The sequence below is a fragment of the Atheta coriaria genome, unplaced genomic scaffold (genome assembly GCF_025399875.1).
Source record: "Atheta coriaria isolate IRGN ID8LTWV9N9 unplaced genomic scaffold, Caltech_Dcor_3.1 hic_scaffold_8_pilon, whole genome shotgun sequence".
NCBI lineage: Eukaryota > Metazoa > Arthropoda > Insecta > Coleoptera > Staphylinidae > Dalotia > Dalotia coriaria.
In genome coordinates this window covers 6089696-6110234 of record NW_027045450.1, presented here as the reverse complement: position 1 = coordinate 6110234, position 20539 = coordinate 6089696, and the positions used below count along the sequence as shown (strand labels likewise).

Here is a 20539-nt window from a genome sequence, read left to right as displayed (position 1 = left end):
ATGTTCACGTGGTATAAGCTTTATTTTTTATAATGTTTTTTTGAATATTTTAAACGTCATTTTGTTTTGGATTACAGAATATAAATAAAACAACTATTCAGAAGACAAACTTTATTTGAAACTTTGAAATGATGAAGATTATATACGTGTGATGAATGAAGATTAGATTAGAAGACAAAACAAAAGTGATAAGAGTGAAATAGTTTGTGAAAAATGATAAATGATACAAACCTATGAGTGTTTGTTTACTTTTTAGATTTGGGTTTCTTGGCGCCAGAGGATTTGCGCGGTGGGGGTACAGGTGCGCCTTCTCCCGGTTCGGAAGAGGTTTCTGCAGCTGGGGGAGGCGTTTCCGGTACAGAGGGTGTTGCTTCCAATGCTGCTGGTTCAGAAGGGGCTTCAGTAGTTGCAGCTGGTGTTGTTGGGGTGTGGGTGCAATTACTTCGGGTGTTGCTGGTACTTCGGGTTGTGCGGGTGCTGTTGCAGATGTGTCTAGTTTTGGGGGTTCTTTGGTTTCTTTTGGTTCTTTGGGAGTTTCAGGTGTTGGTGCAGGTTCTTCTTTCTTTGGTTCTTCAGCTGCAACTGCGGGTGTTTCGGATTTAGGACAATCTGTCACAGGGCAAACTTCTTCTTTGGGTGCTTCCTTTTTGGGGCATTCCTTGGGACATTCCGTCACAAGGCAAGTTTCTTTTTTAGGAGATTCCTTTTTGGGACATTCCTCTTTAGGACATTCAGCTTTCACTGGACATTCACCAGTAGCACATGCTTCTTTGGGACATTCTTCCTTCTTCAAAGGACATTCAGTTTTTGGGCACTCAGCTGAGGATGATTCATCTTTCTTTAATGGACATTCAGTCTTGGGACATTCGACTGGAGATGATTCTTCCTTCTTTAGTGGACATTCGGTTTTAGGGCACTCAGCTACAGTAGGTTCTTCCTTCTTTAATGGGCATTCAGTTTTTGGACATTCAGCTGGTTTTTCTGTGCATTCTGCTTTTGGACACACTGCCGCTGGTTCTGGTGCAGGTTCCGCAATAGGTGCTTCCGATTTCGGACATGCTTCAGCACTTGCTGGTTTATCGCAAGGTTTACATTCAATTGGAGTCTCTACTTTTGTTTCTGCTACAACTTCTGGTTTAGCCTCACTGGGAGCTACTGCTGGAATAGCTTCAGGAGCTTTTGCCTCTTCAGCTGCTTTGGGAGGTTCTGCTGCTGTTGCAGCTTCAGCAGATTTATCTTCTGCAGGTTTAGCTTCCTCAGATTTTGGAGCATCCACTTTCACCTCTTCTGTTTTAGGAACTTCTACCTTAACTTCTTCAACTTTAGGAGTTTCTGGTTTTGCTTCTTCAGTTTTTGGTGCTTCTGCTTTACTTTCTTCAACTTTAGGCGCCTCTGCTTTAACCTCTTCAGTTGCTGGAGCTTCTACTTTAACTTCTTCAGTTTTGGGTGCTTCTGGTTTAGATTCCTCAACTTTGGGAGTTTCAGGTTTTACTTCTTCTGGTTTTGCAGCCTCCACTTTAACTTCCTCTGTTTTCGGTGTTTCTGGTTTAACTTCTTCTGCTTTAGGAACTTCTGGTTTTACTTCCGCAGCTTGAGGAGCAACTGGTTCAGTTTTGACTTCCTCAACTTTAGTCTCCTCCGTTTTGGGAGCTTCTGGTTTAACTTCTTCACCTTTGGGAGCCTCTACTTTAGTTTCATCAGCTTTAGGAACTTCAGGTTTTACTTCCTCAACTTTAGGGGCCTCAGCTGCGGGTTTAACTTCTTCAACTTTCGGAGCTTCGGGCTGAGGAGCTTCTGGTTTAGCTTCTTCAGTTTTTGGAGCTTCTACTTTAACCTCTTCCGTTTTAGTTTCTTCTACCTTAGGAGCTTCAGATTTTATAGCTTCTTCAGCTTTAGGTGTCTCAACTTTAACTTCCTCAGCTTTCGGAGCTTCAGGTTTAACTTCTTCAGTTTTTGGAACTTCTGCTTTAATTTCTTCTACTTTTGGAGCTTCCACTTCAGTTTTAGCTGCTTCAGTAACTACAGGAGCCACAAGTGATTCAGTTGGAACTGCTTCAATTGTTTTGACCTCAGTTTCAGGTGCTTTCGGAGCTTCCACTTTAACCTCTTCATTTTTTGATACCTCTACTTTAGCCTCATCAACTTTAAGTGCCTCTGACTTAATTTCCTCAACTGGTTTACTATCAGCAGCAACTTCCGGTTTAGCAGCAACCTCAGCTGGTTTAACCCCTTCAGGTTTACTAACAACTTCCGCAGCAGTTTCTTCTTTCACTATCAAATTATTCAATTTAAATATTTACAAAAAAAGAGAAACTAAATGATCACACACTGTCAAAACTGGTAAAACTAGGTTAGGATAAAAATAAATTAGTGTAATCCACACAATAAATATAAATATAAAAATAATGTTATTGATGATTATGGCATTCGAAATTATAAAACAACTGAACAAAATCAAACAGTATCACTCTGGTTGTCACTCGACTGACCTGGCGCCTTCTCCTCAGACTTAATCTCTGTCGTCACCACTTCAGTAGCAGGTGTAGCAGGTGCCTCACCTTCTGCATTACAGTAAAAAAAAGGTTAACACACACACAAAACGTCACAAAACAAAACAAAAAAAAAAGCAACAATAAAAAAGAAAACAGGAAAGAGAGCATAACTTATTAAAAAACGTTCGAAAAGAAATAATAACACATCTAAAAAAGAAGAAGAAACAGAAGAAGAAGAAGAAGTCTGCTGGTAATGGTCATCAAGTGTTCATTTGGTACCTTTGGCCCCACCCTCAGACGGAGTCGCGATCGTCTCGGAGATCTTACTCCAAATCTTGTCGAAAGCATCACGTCCCATGTAATCAATATTGCCCACTTCCCATGACTGCCTCCTCAAGTGTTCCTCCAGGTCAGATTGACCTTGACTTCTTGGTGTACCAAGATTAAACTGGGCGAACGCACCCGCTAAACCACCCTAAAAATATTAAAAACCAAAAAATTAATTTTTAAAGTTTTAAACATATTTAAATAGATATTAAGTTAGGTTATGTAGTGCAAGCATGCCTGAGATGTTGATTATTGACACAAGTACTTACATCTTCCACATCTTGGACATCAGGAGTATCATCCGCAATATTTACAAGTTCATAGGGACTAACAGAATCAGAAGATGGACTTTCAGGAGATTCAATATGGTCTAAGGTGAGATCAACATGGATAACTGGTGGTAGGTCAAAAGTAGGGTTAACTTCAACAACATCATCTGTAGGAGATGAAATTCGAGGTGATTCTAAAGCTGATTTAGGTTCTGGTGATAATAATGATTCATCAGGAATGTCTATAATGGAATGTTGTGCGTTTGTATTGTGAGATTCGAATTGTGCATCAGGTATGTAATCCTCCCACGGATCCCAGACGTCTCTGTGATCGGACGCGTTGAGGTTATGTGCGATCGCCGGCGGCAGGTGCTGTGTATACACACACATCATGCAGTGCACAGAAGAAAATAAAACACACAGAGAGAAATCATGTACAGCAAAAGAGAGAAGTGTGCAATAAAATTATTTACGCCTATGCATATGTCAAGATCTGTCTTTGATCTTGCCGAGAGTTCATCGCACCGTACGGCGGCTAAATGCGTCGCTCTAACGACTTGACATTCTCACACAGACGTAAATAATCGTGCGGTGTGCGCATATTAATAGCCATGCAATTCATAACCTCAAAATACAAAAACACAAATTTTAACTTTAAAAAAATGAAAAACTAAAAAATTACCATTTCTGATGTTAGATTTGAATGTACAAGGTTACAGAAGATATCCCACCATTTTTGAAGGACTTCTTTGAGGTGTGACATGTCACCTCCGGGTTGTACTTGCTTGGATTCAGTGTTAAAGTATTGCAACCATGGTTTCGTAGCGCCAATAAAGTGGACAATTTTTACATCAGTTCCAAACCTTTAAAATTATAAAAATAAGGTTAATTTATTATTTTAAGGTTATGTTTATCATGTTTACTGTTTGAATGCCGGCAGATACGAATAGCAAGCAGTAGAACACATATTATAGATGAATGGCAGATGTCTACTGATGTCCTTGTGTGCCCAATCGTTAAAATACAAATTAAGCAAACCCTGATCACCTCCATCAAAACTACCCTTAGATAAAGCAAAGTCTATGAGTTTATCATAAGTTTCATTCGATGGTTTATAAACAAAAACGCCGGAATTGAAGCAATCTGGCCATCCTACATCAGGCGCAGCCGAGAATTCTTCACGTTCGAAGATTTCATCAGCGTTTTTCAACACCTAAGAGAAATAAATACACAGAATTAGTTGTTGTGTGAACTTGGCTTTGAGAAGTTGAAGAAACATCTAATTATATCACAGTCTAAATTTATAGCGAAATAAAAGCATACCAGAGTGTCTGCATCCAAGAAGACGCATTTCTCGAATTGCGTGAGTCGCCAGCAGTGCAGCTTGGTAAAGGTAATGCCCAATTCTGGACGTTTTAGAAGACGTAGATTTGCTTCATCCTTTGAATCCAAGACGTTCACTTCTTGAACCAAGTCAAATACGCCTGCTAGTTTTTGTCTGTTGAGATTCAGATGGAAATAAATTAATTAATAGAATATTTTGTTGATTTTTTGTTTGATGGCCATTTTGTTGGCTCGCGAAAATGCGAATCTAATTCCGAACAGGCGGGCATCACCGATGTGATCGGCCGCGATGCGTGTGTTGGAAAGCTTTTAACTACGCATTTGCATTCGTTCTTAAAATACACGCCGAATGCCAAAAATCTGCGTGGAATTGCGTTGTAAATACAAACCGGATAAGTTTTATGATTTATTTTAAGAAAAACTATTTTTCTTCGTAAATTCAAAACAAAATTTTTTGTTTTTTATTTTTTGTGATTTAAAATTACCTCATTGAATTTGTAACACCAGGAGTTACAAGAACAGCAAGACGATGAGTGGTCCCAGCTTGTTTCAAAGAATGAGCCAGAACCAAAGCTCCCAACGAATAGGAATCGTTGGTGGCTAAAGTCACCCAGGCGTACGCTGCAATAAAAACAGGAAGACGTCAACACGTAAAATAATAACGCCGTAAATCTAAAAATACCCGTTCAAATGCCAAATGTTTATTATTTTATTATTTTTAGGTTAATGTTATCATAGTTAAGTTAAGGTCAATGTTACAGGTATATTCCTAATAATATTATCCTCTTGAATAAACTTTACGGTTCATTGATCGGCAATTCGAAACCGGTTGCAGAATGCACTTAACTCAACATGACTTAACTTAAGTCACTTTACTAGTGATTAGAGTTAATGTTTAGAGGTCATAAGGTCATCGATAAAAAAATTAATCACAATCTACATCTCAATCTACATCTAATCATTAAATTATGTATGTGTAAGTGACTTAAGTCATAATATGTAATTTAAACCACTTACCACCCATTTTAGTCAAGTTGTTTTGATTTTATTTTACTCAGATGTATCGTCAAAATAAAGTAATGTAACTCTAGTACTTGATTCCTTGAGGAAGATTCGCACAAGACTGAAAGTGACTTGACTTAACTTGAGGCACGCTGCGTGGCGTGCGTGTTTTGCGTCGCGACCGATCGCGACTGTCGGTAATCAACACTCGGAAAACTAGCGTGTGTGTAAAACACGTCGCGGCTTGAGCTATGCGCGCATGTGCATGTTATTATTAGCTTACGTACACATTCTATCTCGTTTCACTGATGTGATGGGATGAGTAAGGTCTGGCTGTTTAGCTCGTCGCATTTAATTCGCAATGGCAATGCCAAACGCAGACATTCTTAAAATACACACGCAAATAAATTTAAAAAATCTGCAAGTTACTTAAGTCATATTTATGTATCCTTATGATACATTATACATTCAAATATTAAGTTATAAGTTGTTTTTATTTTTAAAATAAAAATTGAGGACGCTGGCGCTTGACATAACCGACTTAACTTAATGCAAGTCAAGGATTTCCTCGAAATAACTGCCAAAATGTTTTTTTATCTATCGCAGACGTATGGATACATTAACACTTTGTTTGGATACATTGCCTTGATTGTGTTTGCTTATCGTATTACATTTTTATCATGTTACGCAAACTTAACCTCAGAATTGTTTGCGGTGAGGCACATGAGCTGGAATGAAATTCAACGCACAATGTTTAGTAGTTATTATATTGTTCATCAGTGATAACATGACATAACCTAAGTAATTTATGTAAGTAAATTTTTTATTTTTATTTTAAGGTTAGATTAGTATCATTTGAAGGTTATGACTGTATGAATATATGTACATTAATAGAATGTTGACCCCACTGCAGTCACATCAGTTTATTCCCTCTTTTTGCAGAGGGACAAAATTGTCATCATTTGTATGTATGAGAGTTGCCTGTGTGTATCTTTTTATCTACTAACAGTTTACACGCGTCGGTTGTGAAAAGTAAACAAAACGTTATCGGTTATTGATGAATAACTCATAAACTAAACGTGATATCAAAATGATTAAAACGTAGATTAATAAAGAATTAAATTCTGCATTGAACTATGAAAATATTTTGTTTATAACGTTTATAAACAAATAATTATAGGGCATTAAAGTCAAAATTTTATATTTTTTTACAAAAACAAATTTTAAATGCTTATAACTTTTGATTAAAAAGAGATAACAATATATATTTTCTACTAAAAAATTCAGAATTTAATATAGATTAAATTGTTTAAATAATAATTCAATTATCTTTTATAATTTTCGAGTTATTAACAAAAAACTTTCAAAAAACACATTTTTTACCTCTAAGAAAATTTCTGTCACAACCTGTGGGGTTGTCGAGGGTTGTAACGCATGCGCCCTAAATCCATCCCCTAACGCACCCTCCCGAACGACTTCCGAATGACGTTTCACACATGTTTCACGCTGGTGCGCGACGACCTTGCGACGAGCTTTTTGATAAAATTTACTTATAGACTTTAAGCGAGTATTTTAATGAGACAGTTAGTGCTACAACAGTCATCGAATGAAAACAAGCGACACCATTACCGTATGATTGTATACACGCGATCAAATCAACACACACACAAACAAAGGGACAAAAAATCACAAAGTAGGAAGACCCATAAAGACCCAATACACACACACAGTGTATAAATATAGTGATAGTTGTACACAGGCACAAATGTCGCATGATTGGAGCAGAGTGCAGTTTTGGCAGCGTGGATGACTCCTCCTGACTTCCTCTCCCAGCTACAGTTGGTATCAAGTGAGATGTGATTGTTGTGCGTGTCGTGTAGGCGTGGTGCTAAAAGAAAACCCGAATTGTTTTGTTTAACACAACAATCTGAACACAACTAGTGAGATGTGAGAAGTGTAAAGAAGTGTGAAGTCAATGGCTGACCAGCCAAGCATCGAGGAGCAAATTGACTGCTTCCTGGAGCAATTCAAAATCAGCGCTTCGAAAGTCATGGAGGAATCCACCGCGCACATCATCGCCAGAGGGTCTTATCTTGACCCAGACCCTAATCAACCTGGTAAGTGGTAAATTGAATGGGTACCGTGTTACCATTTTTTTTTTGGTGAAATTTTTTGAAAACTCGCGGTATAAAGATGGCGCACGCGTAGAACTTATCACGAATTGATGAGGAGGGGCAGAGTTGGTGTCTACGGCGTCCATCTTGCTTGGCACCGCGGCCAAACCATAGGCGCTTGAATGTTATGGTCCGGTTTTCGACGAAATTAACGGTATTCTTCGGCGCGAAGACGAATCTCTTTTGGCGCATTGCGTAGCGCTTGCAATGGTGCATCGCTCTCGACGGCTTCCTGTTCTCATCCTGTGGTAATTCCCGCACAGGAGAGATTTAAAGGTAAGACGCATTCGAAGCAATACGGCTGAATATTGTCTGTTGGTTGGCGCACGGTTGCGAATCTCGTCTTTATGGCGGAAGATTAACGCAATTTCGCACTGGGAAATAAACGAAACTTTTTTTAAATTCAAAAATTTTTGCAGTATTAATGCGGATGTAAATAAATAAGTATTTAATGATGGAACAAGTTGATAGTGCCGAAAAAGAAGCAAGCGAAGTGTTGCATTCGCTGTTATCAGTCGAAAGACTCGAGAAAATTGATAAACATGAGACTTTTATTACAACCAATGAAAATGGTCAAGAAGTTCAATGGACCACTACACCTGTACTATTCACCAATGAACAGTATCAACAGGCTATTGATGAACACCAAGTAAGACAAACAAAACTAATCCTTATCAACTTTTTATAAATAAATTCTAAACATTTTTAAAGGTAATTTGGGAAGATAACATTGAAGAATCACCACAATTAGTATCAATATACACCAATCAACAAATATCCAACAAAGCAGATTCTGAAGAATTAATCGAAGAAGAAGAAGTTGAAATCATAGATGAAAAGAAAATAAAACCCAAAGCACCAATAAGAAGACCCAAAATCAAATCTCCTCTGAAAAAGAAGAAGAAATCACCAAATGAAGTTGATGAAGCTTTATACGAAGCGAATGATCCCACCAAGTTGGAAACAAGTGCTGCGCAGGTAAAAGAAAGATTCAAACGAGGATGTGAATGTCAAGATGAGAGATGTTTCATGGGTCTGAACCCGGAAACAGTATACAAACACAGACTGAATATAGCTGAGTTAACAAAGGGTGAGCATGACATGTATCTCATGGGTGTAACAATGGCATGTCTAGCAAATCCAGACACAACTGTAAGACAAAAGGAAAGAAGAAGACTGAGGGCACAATATGTCTACCAGGGACGTAGAGTATGTCTGGATGCGTTTCTATATCTCGAGAATTGCACGCATTATCAACTGAAACGAATACGTAAACATGTGATGACCCATGGGGTGGCACCCAGGGTGCATGGGAACCATGGGAAGAAACCTCATAATACTTTTTCATTGGATATCTATCGCCATGCGACGGAATTCTTAAAACAATACATGGAACAACATACCGGAGCTGTTGGTATTTGTAGTTCCAAACAACCCATACAATTACCATGGGATATCACCAGGAAGAACCTGCATGATGCCTATAAGGAATATGGTCAAATATTGGAGCCTGGGATTAAATTGATGGGATATTCAACGTTTAGGCATTTTATGAAAGAGCAGTTTCCTCATGTGAAGTTTTCCAAAGTTGAACCGAAACCTCCTATACCCGCAGCACCTACACAACCTCAATCACAACCCCAGAATACACCTGCAACCCAACAATCACCTCCACCTCCACAAACACAAGTACAAGTCCAAACTCAACCTGTAAATGTCCCTGTACCTGTCCCTGTTGGTGTTGAGACACAAAACATTCAAATACAAAAGTGTGTGATTAGTAATGATGTCCAACAAGTGATACCTCTGGTTGTGGCACCCGATGGAGGTGGTTCACAACCACAGGCGTTTATTGTCACGCCTGTACAGCAGATAATCAATGGTAACACCGCGGCGAATACATTCTCGTATCAGTTGACGAATGGATATGTGATAAATGAACAAGGGAATATCGTCACGACGATGGCGAATGCTCAACACACACCTTTTACATTCAGTCGGATATAAATGCCAATATGAAGGATTTTTTCGTTTTTGTACTAGTCGCAAACAATTTTGTACCATTTCGTAGTGATTTGTTTGAATTACGTTTGAAATGAATCAAATATAAGTATTGTGGCGTTTGTGTATGTATTGTATACCTACATAACCTCAATTTTTAACTTTTTAATGCTTATAATAATGAAATGAATGAAATATTATTGATCGCGGAATGTACGTGTGCAGTATACCAGCATATTTGTCGATTGTGAATAACGAATAACTTATCAGCGAATTTCGCTACCATGATAACCATGAAATCACAAGCAAACAATGGCCCGAAAGTGGGCAAACACAATGGACACAGTTGATTCTCGTTCAGTTCATCAGAAACAATCGAAATCGAACTACGAAGCGCGAATAACTCCACATTAATGCATCGAAAATCGAATCAAATCTATAATTTTGCAACGAATTTACTTTTACTGTAATTAAATTGTTACCTAATGCAATATGCAATAACAACCACATCGTGCACGTTCGTCGCGTGACGTTTGTTTAAACTTTAACACACGAGAGTTTGTTTGGTAAGTTGTAGGTATGCGTCAGTCATCAGCGGACGGACGTGATGTTCCAATCGAATGGTAACATCATCATTTTTTGTGTTTATCGTATGTTTACCTAGTTGAATATGTTTTTATTACGACGGTGGCCATTTTGTGTTATTTGTGTTTTTTGGGTTTATGTGTGTTTGTGTGTGTGGATCTAAAAGTGATGTTTTTCTGTTGTTGTGCAGATGAATCGGAGACGTCTTTTGAAGAGATTGAGATGCAGAACGCCGCGCCAGCGGAACGACTCTGTGTGGACGATGTCGCCGATCTGTTGCATCCGCAATTCGCGATTATCACCGGCGGGCGGTCGAAAGATGGCTGCCCGTTGATTACTTTCCCGGATCAGAACAATTTTAACCTGTTGAGTGAAGTCGACTATCAGCGGCTTATGTTATATATGATCTCAGTACCTTCGTAAGTTTAAAATGTTTTTTTTTATTGAAAAAATGAATAATTTGCGGGTTCTTAAGCAAAAATTTGATAAAAATTAAGTTTTTTTCTAATGATAAATATTTTTAAACTGATATTTTCATTTGACAATCTTCTAAGAGGAAATTTCAAGAAAAATTACAATTTTTGACAATAAATTCTTTTCCAAAATCAAAAAAAAAAATTAAATTCAGAAAAAATAACAAAAAAACTAAATTAAATTTTGAATTATTATTGTTTATTTTTAAGGGAAACTTAACTTTTAACTACTTTTAGTGTGATTTAATTCATAAGTTTTTGAGAAAATCTATAAATTTGTTTAAAAAAATTGCAATATCTCCAAAAATAATAAACGCACAGTTTTGGTAAATATATCAAATCAAAGATAAATTTATTCCGCATATTATGGCCATAAAAATAAAACAAAACAGTTTTTTTATTATCGCAAATATCAATTTTAAAAATATTTTTTTGGTTTCAGATTACAAGAAGCCGATTTAGGTTTCCATTTAATAATAGACCGACGAAAAGACAGATGGAATTCAGTAAAAACAGTCCTTCTAAAAATATCGGTAAAATATATTCAATTTTTCCCCAAAAAATCAATTTTTTAAATTAAAACAAAATATATTCCAGGTCTACTTTCCGGGTCTAATCCACGTCGTATACGTCCTCCGCCCCGAAAGCTTCTTCCAAAAAGCCATCTCGGAGGTGAGCAATAAACTCTTCAAAGACGACTTCAAATTCCGCATGATAGTCCTCGGCAGCGCCGAAGAGCTCCACGAATACGTCGACATCACCCAACTCACACCCGACCTCGGAGGCGTCTTACAATACGACCACATCGGCTGGATAGACCAACGAGTGGTACGAAAATTAATAGTTTTATAAACACAGCACATAGCGGAATGTAATGTACTCGTAATATAATGTTGCAATGCCGTTGTACTTTCTATTCCGCGGTCGATCAGCGCCTAACGGTGAGACAGGTTCACCGGCTGCAATTGATTGTCACTTGCGATTTATCGGTTTGAAACCGCTATAAAAATTTTTCTTTTACAAAATAAAATTTTTTATCAGGCGCTGGAAAAATTCTCAACGAGAACACATGAAGTCTCCAACGCATTAGACGACTTCACAAAGAAAATCTCCGAAACAGAATTCCCGAATAACGTGGATTCAACACAACAATTACTAAACACACAATCAATTGAATATTCACAGCTTAAAGATGAGATTATATCAGCTGCGAAACACGGCGAAGATTTACTCAACAACATTCGAGAAAAATCATTCAAAAATCCTGATTCGCAAGTGTTTAATCACGCTACGCATACTTTAAGTAATGTTTTCGCCGTAGAAAGACTCCTGGTGCAATTAGAAGAAACAGAAAAAACTTTTGATGAATTCTGGTCTGATCACTCAACAAAACTACGACATTGTTTGAATTTACGGCGTTTCGAGCAAGATTTTCGTGAATTACAAATAAATTTCGATTCACATATGAAAACTGTATCAGAAATGTGTGAAATAGGCGAAACAGTAACACGTGTTGAAACACTATTAAAAGAAACCCAATCATTTCAAAAATTATGTTCAGTGGATATTGAAAGAGCCGAAGAGGTAATCGCAAGCGGTCAGCAATTACTAGGCATAACAAATTCATGCCCTTTGGAGTGTGTGGAACCCAAGTGTAATGAACTTGTCAGAGTAAGAGAAATCCTCCTGATGAGACTTAATAAACGCGTGGAGGCATTGACCAAGTGCAGGGATCTGATGGAACAAATTGAAAAAGTGAGTTATTATTTGATTTTGTTTTTATTTTGATGTTGGGGGACCGAGAATGCATGTCAAAATGAATGTGTATTTATTATAATGACAACGGACGTTGAGTGACATCCATGTGATTAGTTATCATGGATAACAAACGCTTTTGATTTGTATAGAATTCACGCCTGCGTGTATTATGCAAGTTTTCCAATGTAAAACTGAAACTGATACTGAAATTCAGTTTCCAACGCGGCGTTGTCCCTACATCAACCCGTAGATTAATAAATTAAGATGTGATTCATTAAATGGTGAAAATTGCAGGCGAACGAGTGGTGTGCGAAGGGCGTGGAGTTATTAGCTTCGCAAAGCATCGAAAAGTGTTCGTCATCTGTGGAACACGCCGAAAAATCACTGATTGAGATACAGTTGTTTATTGCGACCGTTGATAAGGATTTCAAACGCATTTTCGAGGAGTCTATCACGCCGGAAACTAAAGCATTGGTTACACAGGTAATAAAATTTTTATTTTTAGGTTATGAGAGGTTTTTTGAGGTTATTTGAGGTTAAAATGATTTTTTTTTTGTTTTTTAGGTGTTGCAACGTTTGGATGATGTTTCACACATGTGTGATAAACGTATACAGAGTCTACGCAAAGTGACAACACCGCCGCCACGCCCCGTGCAGACTGTCAACCCGACATCAGCGCCATCTATGCCGCGGCAGCCTTCGATCGGCGCGCCGATGCCACATCGCGTTCATGTGAAGAAACAAAACACTCTACCGACTAAAGTAAGTGAAATCATTATTAATCAACATAATACTAACGCCATCTATTGTATAATAGCTCATAAAATACATTATACACTTTTTTCTTTTTAAAATTAAAATTAAAATAACAAAAATTAAAAATATGAAAGGAATTAATTTGTGTTTCAAGTTTCAATTAGTAAGTCATAAATATAATATGCAATATATTTACTGGTACTTCCTACTCATAGAAGAGTTTCTAAACACAGCCCATTCGATGTTCGATAATTAACTTTCTTCCTCATAATGAATAATTACGCGCGCGAGAGATGAGATGAAAAGCCGGTGACTTTGTTGCTGAAGCGTTGATGATGACGATTAATTGCTTTGTAAATTACATAAGGTTCTGGCGGTGCACACGTGGCCGTTAAAAATTCCAGAGGCAACAATGCCGCAAAGAAAGTTGCGCGCCGCAAAATGCGGTGAAAACTGGTCGCCGAGAAGAGAAATTTCGTGGATGCGCAGTTTTTTCATTCGGATTTTGCATCCATGTGGAAATCGCAAGTGTTATCCATGCGAAAATCATTATTTACAAGTAAATCATTCAAGTTTCTCTTAAAATATTTAGAAAAATTTTTTGAAGAAGAAAAAATTAATTTGAGGTTATGTTGAGTGTTTATTATTTATGTAGTGTCATTTTCTGCAAATTATCATCTTTACGGCCGTAAAATGTGTGCCATTGCAGGTTTTTGTAAGTTTCACGCTACAGTGCGCAGTAATGGTGGAAAGGTCACCATATTGCACATAGCGTGCAACGTGCCGGAACGGACATTAATTATTACACCGTTGCACAACATTTTTGCGCGCTCGTCCTGCGGAAACGAGATTTTTACCTTTCTGCCAGCGCTAGATAAAAATACACCGGTGAGATGTACGTAGATAAACTACGTCAATACAACTTGACTTAACTTAAGTCATTTGTGTTTGTGTTAGTGTTGATGTTTAAGTAATGTTTTATAAAGTATAAAGTAAAGTCTTATGCGTAGTTAAATAATGATGAAAAATGTTTTGGATGGGAGGTGGTCTGAGTCTTGACTCTTGACTCTTTAACTTTTCAGTCGTTGGAAGCTACTCAGTGAGGAAGCGGTCGCGGTCGCGCTGTTGAGTCGAACCTGTTTGTACGCACGCGTGTCGCACTTTCTTATATTGCCAAAAAAGTCAAGCGTTAAACATACAACGAACGGTAGCTGCAGGTTGTGAACATTTATTACATCAAAACGAATAAAATTATTTTGTTTGTAAAATTTAAGTGATTTAAGTGTATTTATATATAAAAAAAGGTTTAAAGTGTTAAATAAGTAGTGTAAATGTAGATTAAAGTTTAAATATTGATGAACAATGATGAATTATAAAGTGTCGCACGCACGCGAAGTGTTTTGGAAAACTCACTGCGATTTTTACTGCGATTTCCTGGACGATCATGAGTCGGATTATTCGAATTCAAATTATAGTTATCCGGTAAAAAATCAAATATTTTTTATTTTATTTTTAAGTTTTATTTTTTAAAAACGTTTTTTAGGCCTAAATTCTTCTTTATTTTTCCGTTTATTTACTGTAAATTTGTTAATAACTAAATTATTACTTTACCAGCTGATATTTTTTTAAACATAAAAGTTAAAAAAGCAATTTAAATAGAAATGGTCATGAATTTCTATGAAAATTATTTAAATTTTATTTATAGTTATCCGGTTAACACCTAAATATTTTTATTTTTATTTTATTATGTTTTAAAACGTTTTTAGGAATAATTTCTTTTTAATTCATTTATATCTTTACTGTAAATTTGATAATATATCAATTATCAATTCAGATTTGACAGTTTTTGAAATATAAATGTCTAAAATATCAAATTCCTAAAAATTCTCATGAATATATTCGAATTATTCAATTTTAAATTATAGTTATCCAGTAAACAACTTTATATTTTTATTTTTATTTTTATTACTTATTAAAAATAGTTTTACGAATGAATTCTCCTCAATTCTTCCGTTTGTTTACTGTAAATTTGAAAATAACCCACTATTACTCCACAGCTGACATTTTTTTAAACATAAAGTGTTAAAAATGTAATTTAAACAAAAATTCCCATGAATATATTACCTATTATCACACTTATTAACATTTTAAGAATATTTTATTCTATACTAAAGTTAACTAATCAGAACCGGTTGTTATATTCGCTCCTTGCTCCGCAGATGATTATATTTATTATATTTCCGTGAATTTTGAACTTTTATTGTTTATATTTCGGTTCTCGATAATAATCTGTTCACCTAGTTATACAATACTACTTTCGGCGGAAGTATCTGTGAGAATCAGTGCGAATTCAGATTATTTTGTTCTCAGCGTAAAAATTATAAGAAAATAAAAATAAATAAAAATTGCAAAATAAAAATAAAAATATTTATGTCTATATTGGATGTATCTAGGATATACGGACACAGATACATTTCTCTATGAATATGTATGAATATGTATGAATAAGGATAAGGAGATCAATGCTAATCTAATATCAATCAGATTTCAATTACTATTACTATTACTTTGGTGTACGTACTTTGTACTTCCTGTTTCAATGTTGCTGCAATCTGCAATTTGCAATGAATCTACGCCGTGAAAGGTGCAGTTACTCGTATCTTTCGCGCTCTAGATGTTTGTATCATCAGCGGTCATCAGCGCAGATTCAATGTCCAGTCAAGCATTCAATTAAAAAAGTCAAAAAGCAGAAATTATACTTCATTTTCTTTCTTATTCACAGAAAAGTTTTTATTTTGTTCACGTAACTGATAGTAAAAATGTGAATTTTAATTTTTTTGTTTGCTTGTGTCGCTTTTACTCAAAAACCACTGAAGTAATTTTGACAAATTTTGGTATTGAGATAGTTTTAATGAAGGAAAATAAAATAGGTAACTTTTTATTGCAAAAAATTAACTTTTAGGGGGTAAAATAAAGGATGAAAGTTGATATGGAGATTTATTCATAGTTTTAGTTATTTAATTTGAATCCAGATGGCGTTAAATTCAATTATTAACCTTTCCCGTTTCTTTTAATTAAATTTAAGAATTTTATTTACGAATTTGGCATACAACATGCCCAAAATAAGAAGAAAGTAATTAATTATTCAATTTTTTATCAAAGTCACGGACAAAACACAGTCTGATACACAATATATTTTTAGAAAGGTTAAGTAATAATATAGTCAAGCCAGTTTTAAGCATAACAGATTCACCGTTCACTTAATTACGCCACGCTTCATTAAAGAATACATTCGAACAGTAGAATAGTCTTCATCTGCTTCATTAGCTTAAAAACATCATTATTGAATAACCGATGAATTGGAAAAACATCTAGGACAACATATAGAGCACTAAAAATATGCGAAATACTTTTAAACCTATTAAATCTATTCAATCCTCAAAATAATAAAAATAATTTAATCTCATTTTTACATAACAAAAAAATGTGTGTCAATAAAACAAGACCAGTAGCCAAAAGAATTTTGATTGTGTCATAAATTAGATCATCGATTTTTGAATATTTTTTATATCGTTTTTATGCGCAATTTAAGTCAACGTAACATGACTTAAGTTAAGCCAAAATTTGGGCTCTCAAAAGTGGAATTTCGGCATCATCTGTTGCGTGAACTTTGTACGAGTAGCACGGCAAGCCGGTTCCGACTTAAGTCATATGCGCATAATTACATACACTGACTTAAATTACTCAAATTTCTCAACAGAAACAGCACACAGACGGAAATAAAGATGAATTAAGAATTAAAAAATTTAAAATTTGAGCGTGAATTTTCACATGGGATTCATTTACTCTAGACTTAATTAAAGTTAACTTAATGTATAATTTCCAGATGGAACTAAGCGCCGGGACAAATTCCATCACAAGTGAGTTTACGGACTCGTCGCAGAATGAATTTGATCCGCAGGATGAGATTCAACGCGTTAAACAGCGACATGTCCTCGGCGAGTTGCTCGAGACGGAACGGATTTATGTCACTGAACTTGCTTCCGTCATCATGGTAATTAAAAACATATTAAATCACATTTAAACATAATTTTTATGTTTTTTAGAATAATTTTAAAAAACAATAAATATTTTTTATAATTCAGGGTTATAGGAATGAAGCATTGGCCAAAGATAATTACAATTTGGTCCCGCCTACGCTTTTGGAAAAACTGGACGTGGTTTTTGGTAATATTGAAGAAATCCACGAATTTCACGCGAATGTCTTTTTAAAAGACTTGGAAAATTGTATTTCTTCAATTGATTTGGTCGCATTGTGTTTTGTACAAAAAGTAAGCATTAAAAAGAACATGACTTAACTTAAGTCACTAAAAAATTGACTTAACTTAAGTCATTTTAAAAACTTGACTTAACTTAAGAGTTTTTTTTTATAAATATTTGACATAACTTAAGTCATTTTAAAAATTTAACTTGACTTAAGTCATTTTTAAAACATGACTTAACTTAAGTCACATTAATTTTTTCTTTAAAAATTTCCAGAAAGATGTTTTTAACAAACTCTACGCATTCTACTGTCAAAACATCCCCCGCTCTGAATCTCTCCGTGAAACCATCGTAGACCACAGTCACTTTTTCCAAATGTGTCAGCTGAAACTCGGCCACAAACTACCACTAGCCGCATATCTCCTAAAACCAGTCCAACGCATCACAAAATACCAACTCCTCATCGCCGACCTCCTCAAGTACTGCGACGATTCCCAAAGCTACAAACAACTCCAAATCGCCCTGGAATGCATGCTGCAAGTCCTCAAATGTGTCAACGATTCAATGCTTCAAATCAGCATAACTGGCTTCCCATTTGACTTAGCTCAACAAGGAGACTTACTCCTTCAAGGTTCCTTCTCAGTCTGGGTGGAAAACAAGAAAGACATCAGACTACGCATCAAACCAATGCAGAGACACATCTTTCTATACCAGAAAGCAATGTTATTCTGTAAACCATCAGCGAAGAACACACATAATAAGAACCACTTTCAATTCAAACATTACTTAAAAATGTCGCAGATAGGATTGACAGAAAGCGTCAAAGGCGACGGAAAAAAATTCGAAGTATGGCTACAAGCAAGACAAGAAGTATACACAATACAAGCAAGTACATTGGATCAAAAACAAGAATGGGTTAATGGAATCAAGAGAGTATTACTGAATCAACTCGAAGAACTCAAAGGAGAGAAGATAAAACAATACACAGCATTGGTACACAAGTAAGTTGATGTTAAACACGAGTAAAATTGTTTTAAAATTAATTTATGAAGACATTTAAGGCAAACCACATCATGGGAGACACGTCAACAAGTATCTAACCTCAATAATGATCCCACAATGCCCCGGGCGATGAGTTTAGACGTGGATTCACGTACAAATGAAGACGACGTCACTGAATCCGCCGAAGGAAATAGTTGGTCATCGGATTTCAGTAACAGTGATGATGAGGATGCAAATCCAGCCATTCCGGTATGATACTTTCTATTATAATAAAAACTAACCTCACTTATCACTTGTCAATATAATATATGATTCATCATTATTGAATTTCAAATAATTTACGTTTACGCTTGATGACGCTTTTTGTCTCTCTGTACAGACGATTGTTTATAATTTAATTTTGGGTATCTGTGGTCTGTTTATCATTGCAGTGGGCGGAGGCTGTGAAGGGTCGGTTAACGCAATTCTTTGTCGGCGCCGGCGCGCACACGTCGACGTTTTACGTTTCCAATTACTAAAAATAATCTCATCCCAAATATATCAATAATCTCTATTATATTAATCATAAATTCGTATAACACACACACGCCAGTCGTAAGTTTTCAACGATTTTATTTTATTTTCTGTTTTCTAACCTATAATATATATAAATCTTTGTCATGTTATGGCGAATGTCAATGTGTACATAACCAAAAAATCATTCTGACGGAATTTTTTATCTTATACGACGTGAATGTTTCATGTTTTGTATATTTTCATAGCACAATGATTGTTTTTCTAATCTAAAAATTAATATTCTCTTGTTTTTTGATTTTTTTCGATATTTTAACTTGGACTATATTGATGTGCACGTTGTTTGATTTACTAACACAAAAATAATTGTTTTTTAATGTTTTTATTATCTTAAAACAAGATGTTTTGTCATGTGGATTGTGTTTTGTTTACTAGAGCGGCCGGTATGCGGCGCTGGCGGACTACTGCGCGGTAGGCAACAGTGAAGTCAACATGCGTGAAGGCGACATTGTGGAATTACTTAAAGTAGGCTGTGCTGGTTGGTGGTTCGTAAAAACCATCGGTAAATATTTACTTTATCATTATAAACATTAAAATAATAATTTTTTAAATTTTAATTTTTAGGAAGTGGAATTGAAGGTTGGGCACCAGCTGCGTATCTAGAAAGTGTCCATCGAAAGAGTTCACGATGCAGCAGTCGAAGTCAAGATCGACTAAATGATCATTAATTGATTTATATGATCCTAAACACACACCGACTGATATATAATCTGATGATGACTTGTTTTGTGAGGTTAGAAAACCGTACTTATAGAATATATGTATTATAGGTTATAGGATAGCGTAAAATATAGGTTATGGTGGGTTATGTATTATATTATAAAATTGTGATTCCGGTTTGCGCTCGGGCTAATTAATATTATAAATTATAATGTTTAGAAGAAGAAAACCAGTATAAATGTTTGTAAATAATAGGGTATAGAATATGTTAGGTTATAGTTTATGACAATGGCAGAACATTGACCAAGCATCAATCCTAACCTTGAAATTAAAGTCAATAATCATTACATACTAAATATTATACACTAAAATCAATTATTATAATAATTATAATAATAGTATGCTATTATAAATATTCCAGACGGAATTTTCATGTTTTTTATTTAATTTTTTGAAAAAATGTTGATTTGAGGTTAAATTAAAGAAAAACATGAAGATTTTTGTCAGGATTTCTAAACAGACAACTTTGCTACAATTTTAAACTATATTATATGAAAGCTTGCGATGATTGTTACAAGCTGAGCTTTTTAGACGATTTGAAAGTATAGGATAGTTATGTAGGACCCGCGGAGCTACCAAAAGGGTTGAGCAACCATCAACTACCATGTACTGTGTATTATGGGGATTTATATATGTGTAAAGTATTTATTTGTATATAGTTTTAATAATGATTGTTATGTTGGCAGCAAATATTTGAGTTGTTATCCTTATCTCACAACCCATTGATTTATTTCAGGTAATTTTATCTGATTTCCTACTTTTACCTTTAAATCAACAGTTTTTAATGGTTTTGAGACATA

General features: G+C 35.5%; 3 protein-coding genes across 6 annotated transcripts; 2 read left to right on the top strand and 1 right to left on the bottom strand.

The window, feature by feature from the left end:
- Nucleotides 1–96: 96 nt before the first annotated feature.
- Nucleotides 97–5645, bottom strand: Gyg (glycogenin 1). Of its 2 annotated transcripts, XM_065309960.1 has the most exons (9): nt 5450–5645; nt 4918–5053; nt 4412–4586; nt 4012–4301; nt 3771–3951; nt 3089–3460; nt 2772–2967; nt 2490–2561; nt 97–2271 (listed from the first exon to the last, which is right to left on the bottom strand). In XM_065309960.1, exons 1-9 carry the CDS (start codon nt 5454–5456, stop codon nt 98–100), a joined length of 3603 nt encoding a protein of 1200 aa, XP_065166032.1. In that variant the 5' UTR covers nt 5457–5645; the 3' UTR covers nt 97. The 2 variants fall into 2 exon arrangements, with proteins under 2 accessions (XP_065166032.1, XP_065166033.1); XM_065309961.1 differs by lacking the exon at nt 3089–3460 and having other exon boundaries at nt 5450–5644.
- A 1069-nt stretch (nt 5646–6714) lies between these two features.
- Nucleotides 6715–20429, top strand: LOC135797545 (guanine nucleotide exchange factor DBS-like). Of its 3 annotated transcripts, none has more exons than XR_010549573.1 (13): nt 6715–7551; nt 10385–10613; nt 11110–11200; nt 11265–11495; nt 11709–12422; nt 12720–12908; nt 12990–13187; nt 17068–17235; nt 17327–17512; nt 17721–18445; nt 18497–18695; nt 18878–19040; nt 19395–19521. XR_010549573.1 is itself a non-coding variant. In XM_065309963.1 (13 exons), exons 1-13 carry the CDS (start codon nt 7410–7412, stop codon nt 19685–19687), a joined length of 3303 nt encoding a protein of 1100 aa, XP_065166035.1. In that variant the 5' UTR covers nt 6720–7409; the 3' UTR covers nt 19688–20429. The 3 variants fall into 3 exon arrangements, 2 of the variants coding, with proteins under 2 accessions (XP_065166035.1, XP_065166036.1); XM_065309963.1 differs by lacking the exon at nt 18878–19040 and adding an exon at nt 19584–20429 and having other exon boundaries at nt 6720–7551; XM_065309964.1 differs by lacking the exon at nt 18878–19040 and adding an exon at nt 19584–20429 and having other exon boundaries at nt 6722–7551; nt 18506–18695.
- LOC135797547 (uncharacterized) lies at nt 7671–9731 on the top strand. The gene is made up of 3 exons (XM_065309966.1): nt 7671–7884; nt 8028–8257; nt 8320–9731. Exons 2-3 carry the CDS (start codon nt 8060–8062, stop codon nt 9613–9615), a joined length of 1494 nt encoding a protein of 497 aa, XP_065166038.1. The 5' UTR covers nt 7671–7884; nt 8028–8059; the 3' UTR covers nt 9616–9731.
- Nucleotides 20430–20539: the final 110 nt, after the last annotated feature.